This window comes from Chrysemys picta, chromosome 1 (assembly GCF_011386835.1).
Source record: "Chrysemys picta bellii isolate R12L10 chromosome 1, ASM1138683v2, whole genome shotgun sequence".
NCBI lineage: Eukaryota > Metazoa > Chordata > Testudines > Emydidae > Chrysemys > Chrysemys picta.
In genome coordinates, this window is record NC_088791.1 from 98,077,777 (window position 1) to 98,090,010 (window position 12,234).

The following is a 12,234-nucleotide window of genomic DNA, read 5'->3' on the forward strand; positions in this document are numbered from 1 at the left end:
TTAATCTTTCTGTGCCTCCATTCCCCATCTGTAAAATGGGGATAATAATTCACCCTTTCTCCCATTTGGTCTTGTCTATTTAAATTATCAGCTTTTCAAGGCATGGCCCTTCTCTTCTTATGTGTTTGTACAGCACCTAGGACAGGTGCACCCTGATCTCAGTAGGGGCCTCTAGGTGTTACTGCACAGTGAATATTAAACAATAACATATCCCTTCTATGTCTGAGCAATACATAAAGGTCTCTAGATTGCAGCAGGTGTGTGGAATAGACCTGATTGTCCCAAAGCACTCAACTCCTGGGGTAATCATTTCCTCCCTCTCCCACAAGGCTTTGGGTGATCAATAATTGACCAAACTTGGAAATCCATATAGTTTGTAGATGGAAATTTCTAATCTGAGAGAAGTGGGGAGCTGGGCCAGAGAGGGGAAAGCCTTGCTCATTTTTATCCATTAAAAAAAGCAAACCAACAAAAATACACTACTGACTCCGTTGTATTGTCCTAGGGGCTGGAGGGGTATCTGGGCATTCCGCAGCCTGCTTGCTAGTATCTTGGAAACTGTCTCCTTTTTCCCAGTCCCAGCCCCTTTTACGTAGGAGACAATGCGGACATACAGTGAGGGCCTTGTGCATCACCCGGGCCCCCAGGCCCTGTGACACAGGGAATTCTTTGAGTGGCTAACCTCACTCCGTGAAGTCCACCCTCATCCAATCAAGAGGGTTGTAGCCTGGCATTTTCTAAGTTTGATCTTGGAGGAAATTACATGCTTTGATTCCCAAAAGACTCAAGAGATATCTTTGTTTGTATTTGGATGTCAAAGAAAGGAATTGGGAGATTCCATAATTTAATCCTTTTAGTCTTCTATTTGATTCACTCGCCTCTCTCCTCCTCCTGCTCTTCTTTCTTCCTCCATTTTTACTTTTTTCCCCTCTTTCCATTTTTCTCCCACCGTGGTTCTTGCATCACATTTTTTGTTCAGGCCCCCACTGCAGGTTAGGAGTGTGGGGCAGGAAATGCATCCTGAATCTAACGTGAAAGAAATGGGCAGCCAATAAAGCTAACCTTAGTTTGTTGGTTTGGATGCTGTTCGGGGCCTGATCCAAAACCCACTGAAGTTAATGGAAAGACTTCCAGGAATTTGCTCATAAAACATGGCGACACTCCGTCCTCTATCCTTTATGAATTCTTTTGCTTAGAGCTCTTAAACCTCCCACCCTGTTTGACTTGAAACATAGTCCCATGTCCAGGGAAGGAAGATCCTCAAACAACTCTCATAGGCTAAGCATACATCTAACACAATGGTGCTGTACGTGCATGAATTCATGCAGATAGGTATGGGATTCAGACTCTGGACTTAGTGCTCCTCTTCCTCCTCACTGGCTTCTTATCTGGTCACTTGAAGGAGCAACACCACTAACTCATCCAGGATATGGTAGGAAAATGTAACCAACACACACTTTATTTCATGATAAAAATCACACTGGGGCAAGCAAGCAAAGTCAGATCAATAGTTTGGGATTCTCTCTCTGCTTTTTAGTTCAGGGATAATATTTGTTCTGAATTAAATGAAAAGGCAACACCAGGAATGTCTCAGGCTGTCTTGCAGGGATATCCCTGCCGGAAAACGAACCTGCTCCACCCACATGGGCTGCTGCTTTTAGCCATCAAACCTTTTGGCCTTCAACCCGAAATGCAGCCAGCAATGATTCTGTTGACTCCAGCTGCCATAAGAGTGTGGCTTCTCCACAGGTGGAATGCTAAGGTGATGGGTGCTGAGTTACTTCCAGACACACTGCAAGAGATCGCAGGGACATTTCTTATAGTAACTCCAGAGAGGTCTCTTGCAAGCCACCTTGAGGCACATTTCCTTGATCTCTTCTTGTGCTTATAAATTATTTAATGCAGTAGCCATTTTGTGAAATAGACTAATGAAGCCCTATAACATACATTTAACACAAAATACTGTGCTTCCAACAGGCCGCAAAATGGAACATAACCCCACTCATTCAGCCAACTGACATTTTGAAACAGCTTCAGGTTTTCTAATTGTCGCTCCCCTCTTCCCCTGCAACACTCTGACTCATGCTATCTCATCCTTCATAAGTAGACAATGGGATACTGCCATCCATGTCCAGAACATTTTCAGGACAGGTAACAAACCTGGCATTTGGCAATGTATGTTACGTTCAGGTATCCTGCCTGCTGAGATTGCACCGAACAAGAGCTCCTTTGGGATTCTCTGCCTGATCTGTATACCCAGGCATGCCAAGCGGATCTCAACCTTTTTGTGGAGTGCTCTACAACCTGTCAAGAAAATAGAAAGTTCTCTGCAGCATCCCCTTCCATCTACATACACCACAAATCCTATGGGTACCACTGCAGTGCCTGCTGAAGTGGTTCTTATAAGCACCTTCTCTCCAGGACATAAAAGCAACAAGGAAAAAAAATCAAGGAAGAGACAAGCCTTGGGGGTAAAGGCTCATCCAGGATTCCAATTTTGAGCATATTGACTGGTTGATGAAGTGAACACCAACTGCTCCTATGGAATTGTTTTAATATAAAAACAAAAGTAATCAGGTAAAGCCAAATGTCTATGGGAGTGTAGACGAGCACGTCCTTGCTCGCTGTACAAATTAGCCGAAGACCTCTTATTTTGCAACCCAGTGTCTGTTTATTTCCCTGTGTTCATTCCCACCACCATCTATATACAACTCTATGTCCAAGTCAATTGCACTTAGGTAGCCAGCCGGGGGACAGCTAGTGCCTGTTGCTAGCTAGGAGCAGCAGTTCCTTACTCTTCCTGTTTCTGCCCCCCTTTCCACTTCCTTCCTGTCAGCTTTATAGGCCTTCCGCTCAGCAGACTCACAGGTGATTGCTCTTAGGCTCCTTTAATGAGCCACACCCTGCCAGCTCCAATCAGTTCCCCTTTATGGGAGCTACGCTAGCAGGTTCTGAGCTAACGGGGGCTAGTTCAGTGCCTCTTAAGTCAGCACCCTGTTACAGGGAGTAAGGCAATACCTAACTATAGTTCACTTTCAGAGGGTTAACCATAATGTCCTATAGACTCCTAGGAAAAAATGACCCCTTATGAATTTTGACCTTTTTCTACTGATCTTGGAAGTCTCCACTATACATCTGGGGGCTGAGTCCATGGCTGCCCCATGGCTCCTCTGTGATTCAGATATGGATTCACCAAGGCCAGCACAAAGGGGCCGCTGGACAAGAATAACCCTCAGCCTCCAGGGATTTCCCCAGCACCACCTCCATTGGAGCCCTGGCAAAGGGGGCCTATCCAGATGCTAGGGTGGCCAGATGTCTGGTTTTTGACCAGACAGTCCGGTCAAAAAGGGGACCTGATGGTGCCCGGTCAGATCTACTGACCAGACACCCAAAGTCCAGTTATTGCGGGCGAGGGAGGTGGGGAGGAGCAGAGTCATCATCTACGCCAGCTCTTATTCAGCCAGGGCTGCCACCTACCTGCATAGGGCGGATGCAGCTCCCAACCCCGGCTCTGCAGGCGAGTCCCACCCGACCCACACAGGGAGAGGGGAGAGGGCAAAAGCAATGAGCAATGGAGGGAGGGGGAAAGAGGAATGAACAGGGAGTGGGACCTCAGGGGGAAGGGGTGGGGCAGGGGAGGTTCTGGAACTCTTGCTGGAGTGTCCGGCTTTTAAATATTACAAAATTGGCAAACCTCCCAGGTGGCCAATAGAGCAGGAACACAATTTAAGTCAGCACTGGGGGCCATATGAGCTCCTGAAGCCCCTGAATGAGGTGAGGCGCAAGCTGCCTCCCTTCAGTGTCTGTACTAGGGGATGAATTGGGCCCTTGATGTTTAGGAGGCTGAGAGGTGCTTATACTACTGTGTGAGCAGGCTCCTTTGGGGCACTTTTGTAGCCTTACTCTGATAAAAGCTTCACAAGAACATGGGGACACAAGTACCACATGCTGGCTTCTCACGAAATGCTCTTTACACATATAAACAGGGACCAGAGAGCTGATGCTTTTCAAAACCAGGCCTTTTCTTCTGGTCCCCATAAAGGATATGCTGTGTATGTAGCAGACTGGGAATGGAGCACTTGCTTCTGCAAACCACATTCGGGGGTAGGGGGGATGCTTGGATTCTCTGAAAAGCGAGTTTTTAATCTTTCTAAACAATTTGTGAGAGGAGACATCTGAGGTTTCTACCGTTACGGGGCTGAAGGTGAGATTTCAATCTCACTGGGGCTGGAGCAGAAAGCAGAGGGCTTTTTGTATGTGTTTCTAATGCCTTTTTACCCAGGAAATGTATTGCTTCCCAAAAGTGTGCAGCTCACTAATCACAGAGAAAGATGCACTATAAGGGGAATTTCTTTTAAAAGCAGAGGGCATCTACTGAGCTATTTATTATAGCACTTCCTTTCCCCCCTGCACGAGCTGCAGCATTCAAATGTTTCTTAGCATTATAAATCCTCCCTAAGGTTTGTTCTGCTAGCATGGAGCCACAAGTCTTTCCATCCAAAATATCTGTTTACAGGCTAATTTACTGAGATCAGAAACCAAACCACCCAACCTACACCCTGCATAGCCTAATTATAATGCAGCAATCTAACTCTGTCAACATCCTGCATGCTTTATAATAAAGTGCTGGCCAGTTAGACCAGTGGTCAGTAATCAAAGCTGACATGGGATGGGGTGGGGGGGGGGGGGGGAGGCAAGATGACTTAGGTGATTCCTGTTATGATCTCTCAAGCCAGTAGGCTGGGAACACTGTGAGGCAGCCCACGCAGCCTCTAGGGTGATGAAAGATTCCTTGCATTGTTCATAAGTGACTTCATTAGATAGATAAGAGTGGCATTGCTGAGGCACTAAAGGAAGCCCTGTAATGGGTCTTATGATTAAGACATGGTATTGAGACTCTAGATCTGGGTTCAAATACTGGCTGTGTCACAGGCTCCTGGTGTGACCCTCAGCAAATCATTTGTATGGCCAGATTTGCAAAGGAGGGCAAGACTTAGCAGCTCTCAGTGGGACCTGCTGGGTCATGATTGCTTTTGAAAATCTGGCCCTTAATCTCTTTCTCTCTAGTTCCCCCTTTGTCAAATGGGGATATACCGCCTTTCTCCCACCTTTTGTCTGTTGTAAGTTCTTTGGGACCAGGGGCGGCTCCAGGCACCAGCGCACCAAGCACGTGCCTGGGGCGGCAAGCCGCGGGGGGCGGCCTGCCGGTCGCCGTGAGGGCAGCAGTTCGGCGGAATGCCTGCGGGAGGTCCGCCAGTCCCGTGGCTTTGGTGGCAATTTGGCGGCAGCTAGCCGCGGGACCAGTGAACCTCCCGCAGGCATGCCGCCGAATCCGCATTACCAGCGGACTTCCCGCAGGCTGAAAGCCACCTGCCTGCCATTCTTGGGGCGGCAAAAAACATAGAGCCGCCCCTGTTTGGGACAGGGCCTGTTTCATGCTGTGTGTTGATGCACTGTCTAGTGCAATGGGGCTCTGACCATGAACGTGGCCTACAGGTACTCCATAGTATAAATAATTCCTGCTTGGTTGAAACTTCAGGGGCTCCAGGGTGAGACTAATATCTCTTTCCTGCTCAGTATGGTGGCCTCTACTTCCCAAAGACTCAGAAACACCAAGTGTAAATTAAAAACATTATTGAATCTGTTTCCGAGCATATTTGCAGCAGGTGTTTCAGTCTTCCCATGTGTGGTGTCAGAATAGAGCACAGAGCAACACATTTATCTCTGAATTATTTAACACCTGTAGTCTTCAGAGACCCCTACAGCAGCTTAGCCCTGGATCTGCCTTGAAAGAAAATATATCCTCTCATTTAAAAAATGTGAGCTGAGTCATTGGAATGAGCCAGGCCATGTGGAAAATGGGGTCCAGAAACAAAGGTCTTACTGTGTCTTAATCAAGATGCCTTGTACTTATGCCCTGGGTCCACATGGTGGTGGTGCCCCATACATGACTATTTGGGAACAGAGTCTGTATTGTAGCAGTGGGGAGAGGGTTTTATAATTTTTACTCTGAAGTCTAATTTCCTGGACTAAGCAGTGGAAGTCTCTTTGCCTCATCTGTACTGGATGAAAGAGTGTATGGATGATCAGCCTTCATTGTGAGTAGGACCGAAGCGGCACCAATGAGTTAGGAACCAGCAGGTCAGCAGAGTGGAGGGGTCATCAGAGGGAGGAAGTTTGTTTCATAAATGTGGGTGATGCATATACACTGTGATGATCTTCTGTTTAAAAAAAAATATGCGTGTACCCCTGAATGCCATGCCTCAGACTTCAAACCAGTTACTCTGAGCACACTAAGTTTATCTTGGCTTTTGAGACTGCTGGTTACAGCGATAATTCTCTACATGTAAAAATGGGAAAAACCGTTAGACCCAGTTATAGCTCTGTCTAGAATCAGGATGAACTTAAGTGCACTCACTGTAACTCTTGTTGCCAAAGCAGTGGCATCGTGTCTGGCTTTTTTTCATCCAACTCTCATGACCTCAAGGAGTCTTAGGGATAGCTAAAGTCCTGCATTTTCCTTTTTTTGGATTTGTAAGAGCCTGTTGGAGTAGTCACACCTGGCTAATGTACTGTCCCTACCTAACTTCCGTTCATAGTTAGGGTAAACTTTGTGCTGATGAATAGGCTTTTTGACAGAAGGACCTTTTGATGGGAATTTTTTAAACAAAATGAAAACTTTCATTTTGTTTAAAATCACGTTTCAAAACAAACTTTTGTTTAGACTTAAAATGTCAGTTTTGTTCTTTAAATCTGGACAACTTTGTGGGTTGTTTTTAAACTTTTTTCCCACAGCCCCCATTTCCTCCCCCATCCCACTCCAACAACACGAGAGGGAATGAAATAAAATGTGTGGGAAATTTTTTTTTTTAAACATTAAAAAGGTATAGGGAAAAACCTGCTCTTCCCTTCCCCTAACTTTCCTTCATTATCTTTTTCTGTTCAAACTTTTGTCACTTGGATAACAAAGTGTTGAAAGTGTTACTTTTTCTCACAAAGAAACAAACACTTCTAATATTTAACTATTTCCTACACTTTGTTGGTGTTTTCCAACCAGCAAAAATTGGGAAATGGTAATACAGTGGCAGGGGGAGCCCCCCCACTATTTTGAAATGAAAACAAATAAATATGTTGTGGTGGTGGGCGTCCTGAAATTTTCTATGTAGGAAATTTTGAAAAAACTAAGAAGTGGTCATCTAAGTCAACAGTTTGAGAAAAAATGTTGATTTTGCTGAAACCCTGTTTTCTGATTGGAAAATAACTTTTGTTAGAAATTTCCTGATCAGAAGAAAAAAGCATATACTTGTCCTATAGCTGGTTCTCTGCACTATCAGTCCCTCTGTTTGAGCGGTAACATCCGTCTGTTTTCCCCTGTTATATATTCAATGGCTGTGGCTTTTAGCAGAGATGAGAGGAAGTATATGAGAGAGACTTTTTTTTTTCAGTGACTCTGATGCAAATCTGGTTTCACAATTTTGAAGAAATCTATCCTTATTTATATTTTGAGGATATATATACTGTTTCTTTAAATCAGTCGCATGAAGCCAGGCAAGATAGGGCTGGGAAATTGTCTAAGACAAGCTCTACAGTGAAGCAGAGAGAGAGAGAAAGAGAGGCTTAATATGGTTTTCATTATGCTGATAAAGTTCCTTGTTCAGTGTTGGAAGAAAATTGACTAATTCTTTGTCACATGATAGATTTAGCCTCCCTCTCTCATAGCCTCTGTCCCCAGGATAGAGAATACATACAAACTGGTCTTGTCATTCATTATTACTGTTGCTCCGTAAGGTGCAGGGAGATAATTATTTTCTCAGTCTAAAAAAAAAAAAAAAAAAAACCCTCCCAAGCCTTCAAGGAAATTTCCAGTGTGATTTTTCATCTGGTTTGGCAGATTCCTCTTGGAGAACAGAAAGTCAAGGGAAAATGGGAATTAGTAAAACATGTTGTGAACCATCTGGAAATCCTTTAACAAAAAAGGAAAACTGCAGCAAAACAGTAGCTGACAAATAAATAAATAATCGTGAACTGCAGCCTTTTTAACCATGTACCCCTCTCTCTCTCCCTCCCTCCCTCCTCAGGGTCAAGTATTTCCAGGGGAAGAAGGTGAATGGAGAATTTGAGATCCGAGTGGAACAGGTCAGTGATCATTGAAATCCTCCATAGCAAGGGTTCAGGTAGGTGATTGAAACCCCACCTGCAGGTGTCTGTGGGCATCAGCCAGGAGCAGAAGGGTGCTAATGAGGAATGTTAAGGCTTGTCTGTTTCACAGAATTAGAGAAGCCAGAGATGAAAATAACCTTTTGTGCCATCCAGTCCTGCCTTTTCAGGATTGTTCCCTATTGTACCTTTTCTAGTGCTGCTTTGAGTGTCCCTATGGATATGTCTACACTGCAATTAAACCCCACAACTGGCCCATGCCAGCTAACTTAGGCTCATGGGACTCAGACAAAGGGGCTGTTTACTTGCAGTGTAGACATTCAGGCTTGGGCAGCAGCCCAAGCCAGGGCCGGCTCTAGGTTTTTTGCTGCCCCAAGCAAAAAATTTTTTGGCTGCCCCCCACCCCAGCCCTGGGCTCGCGCCCCCTCCCCCCAACTGCACCCTCCTGCCGCCCCAGCGCTGGGTCACTGGTAACTCGCTCCCAGGGCGAGTCATTCAGCAGGAATTTTGGATGTGCACAGATCACAGACAGGATTGGTTCCCATATGGTTACAGAACTGCAGTAAAGTGGAACAATTTTCAGCTTGTGTGACTGGAGGATATCTGGATGCATATTATAAGACTGTCCTACATAAATGAGAAAAAGTTGAGGTGCCTTTATTATTCTTTTGTTCCATTCTTTGTTTCTATGGGGAATGCACTATCACAGTCTTCCTTTTAAACAAATAAAACTAAAACTTAAAAAAAAAACAAAAACAATGGCTGTTGAAAATAGCAATTCCAGTCCTAATAACCACTGGGAAGCATTTCTTGCTCAATTTATTCTACTTTTTCTACAGCAAGTTACAGTGGATCAGTATATTTGATTTGGGGGAAATGAAGTAACAGCTGCCCAAATTGAGCTTGAGCACGCCTGAATTTTGAGGGTGTTCAAATTTGGAAGGCAGGTGCTAGATTTCCTTTCTGAATATTAGCTATATCTGGAAAGGAAAAGTCAATTTCTGCTTCCATGGCTCAGAAGTGGAAATCCTCCTACATGCCTGGTACAGTATCTAAAGCTGCCCAGGTCCAGAGCCTCTCCTCCCTTACTTTTCATTTTAAATTCTAGTAGGATCCACGTACCTCCCTTGCTAGGCTTCAGATAGAGAGGTGCACCGTCCATTTAGTTCCCCCAATTCCGTCTTTGGGGGAGAGCCCAGGGCTGGGATGGCAGGAGGTGCGAGTGTGGGGGAAGAGCCCAGGGCTGGGGCAGCAGAAGGGTGCAGGTGGGGGCCAGAGCTGGGGCGTCAGGGGGTGTGTGGGGGGGGGGAAGAGCCCAGGGCTGGGGTAGCAAGGGAGTGCAGGTGAGGGCCAGAGCTGAGGCAGCAGGGGGTGTGGGCGGGGGAGAGTCCAAGGCTGGGGCAATACAAGGGTGCGGGGGAGGGGGGGGCGGCAAAAAACCTAGAGCTGGCTCTGTTCCTACCATTCACAGCAAGCTGCAGATTTCAGTTCCATACTCCTTCCCTCACCCTTTCCTGTTGCTAGTGGCCAAAGGAATGCTGGGAAATGTAGTTCTTTCCCTGCTCCAGGGCTGGCTCTATAGGCAGTGAGCTAACCAAGGAACTACAGCTCCCAGGGCCCCCTGTTGGTTCTCAGCTCCCATGCTGGATTCTTGCGCCCCTTGCAAATCTGCCGCCCCAAGCAACTGCTTGCTTTGCTGGTGCCTAGAGCCGGCCCTGGCCCAAGCTCTGGGACCCTTCCACCTTGCAGAGTCCTAGAGCCCAGGCCCCAGATTATCTCTTATGCCAGGGAAGGCAGAACCAGGGTCAAGGGGGCTAGTGCCCTTATGTAAACTCTCACATGCCTGTGGGGGAGGGAGCAGAGGTGAGAGGGGGACCCAGAGGGGTTGGAGCAGCCACCATAGGGCCCAGGTGCTGGCAGGGTAGCAGGGAGTGGGACCCAGAGGGTCTGGAGCAGGCCTGGAAGCAGGTAGGAACCCCCAGAACCCTCTTCCCACCCTGGAGCCGGCTGTCTCCCCTCCCCTGCTAAGTCTCAGTACCTCCCTTCCTGTCCCTCCACCCCTTCCATTTGCAGGGAGTATCTGCCTCTCCACTGCGGGCCCCTGCAATCATTCCATAATCTCCTTTTTCTCCTCTCCCAAATACCCCAAACCAGGGTAGTCACATATTTTTTGTCAAGGTCCAAATTTCTTGGTCAAGGTATAGTCAAGGTCTAGACTCCAGAGAAGATAATAAAAAAGTTAATAATAATAAGTAAATAAAAAGAAGTTGGGGTCCAGTCAAAAGCATCTGGTGGTGTGGTTTTGGCCACAGTCTGCCTACTGACTACCCCTGTAATGGAGCCTCTGCACTGCTGTTTCCCTGATTGGATAGACCAGGAGCAGTGCCTACCATGGGGCTTGTAACAATTCCCAGGAACTCCTGTGAACCTCATCCAGACCATCAGCCAAGACCTGTTACTTAGGTGGCATGCTCAGGTTTGGGCATGGGACCCAAGGGGGCTAAGGAGTGCAAGTAATAATCAAGTGTGCATGTGGCAAAAAACATGCCTTCATTGCAGTGTCTGTCAGGGCTTCCACTGCTAGGAACTGTTGCCTGCTAGTGAGAGTTACCTCAGTGAAGCCCCCTTCTAATAATAAATGTAACAACTGCAGCATTACTCCAGAAAATGAATTATTTAATTCAGAGGAAGGTTGGACAAGAGTGAACAGAAAGCAGGCTGCTTCCCCCCCATATATGGCAATTGAGCCTCAGAGTAACAGACCATGAGTTGCGCCCTGCTTCATTGGACCTTGAATGCAGAAGTGATCATCAGTTCTATCATTGTCTAACAAGGGAAATACAGACGTTGTATTCTTGTGGGCAGTCCTTGAATGTGGCCTCAGGCCCATGTGCATATTAATCAGGCCAAGAGAGGGGCGCTTATCTGTTCGGACGCCAACTCTTTGGGCTTCAGCTTTTACTCATCCCTTCTGGGATTCCATTGTTTTTCACTTACTCGCTTCTGTTTTTTCATTCGTCATGCCCTTCCCCGCTCCTCTCTGCCTTATTGATGACCCTCTAGCCTAAACCATCATGGAACACTTCACTTTGTCTTTTCTGATACTGAACACAAGAAAGTTCTGGAGCCTAAAAGAGAGAGAACACTCTTCCACAGTCCTGGCCTAGGAAGCACACAGAAAAGAACTCTGTGTGCGTATGACCTTGTCCCAGACCTCAGACAGCAGCAGTACTACAAAACTGGAAGAGGATTCTGGGTACAGCTGAGCACATCAGGCATCCCACGTTACCATGCTGTAACGATCTTTAACCAGGTGAAGAAGGGTCCACGGCTGGTCTGAGTAAACTCTACACTGATCAAAAGCGAAGTGTAGTGGCTCTTCTGAAGCTGCTTGGGCTGTGTGGTATGCTTGTTCACTTGTAATTATCACTTGTAATTTTTGCTCCCAGCTCACCATTGGATCACACTGTAAATTTCCACACATTATGTGCCCTCAGCAAAAACTTAGCTTTCCTGAAGAAAAAAATTTCTGTTTTTATAGCGAAACCAGATTTTACCTGTAACAGTAAAATAGCCTCTCTTTTTTTAACAGTGGAAAGTGTGGAAGTGAAACATCCAAATGTTTAACACATTTGCAAAACAGTGTCAGGAATGAGACATTTCAACGGTTTTGATGGCAGCGCTCATTTCTGTGGCATGAGAAGCAATTACATCCATTCTTCTGGGATGCCCAGAAATGGGATTTGAATCTGAGGTGTTTGCCTTACTGCTTTTTCTCTCTCTGATTGCTGTCTCTATTACATCTTCATTCTCTATTAACAAGCCCCAGTGGCTGCTTTGGGGGGAAGCAGAGAGGGGACACTGATTTTTTTATCTTGGTAAGTCATGACCTCATTTATTTATATTGTGGTGGGAGTGTTGAAAGCGGAACTGTCTCTCTCTCAGCTACTGGTTGTGAGCTATCAAGTCTGGTCATACCCCCCTACCAGCTCTGAGAGTTTCCTCTCCCCCTTGGCTGTAGTTCTTGAGCTTACACTTGTATGGAAGCAGGTCAGGTTCTTGGGTTGTTTACTATGG

General features: G+C 46.3%; 1 protein-coding gene across 1 annotated transcript in view; it reads left to right on the forward strand.

Moving 5' to 3' along the window:
• SYN3 (synapsin III) overlaps positions 1-12,234 on the forward strand; it is a 260,554-nt gene that overhangs the window by 39,947 nt on the left and 208,373 nt on the right. Inside the window, exon 3 of the mRNA XM_005300814.5 lies at positions 8,079-8,136. Coding sequence (XP_005300871.2) covers positions 8,079-8,136 — 58 coding nt within the window. The remainder of the gene's footprint in view (positions 1-8,078; positions 8,137-12,234) is intronic.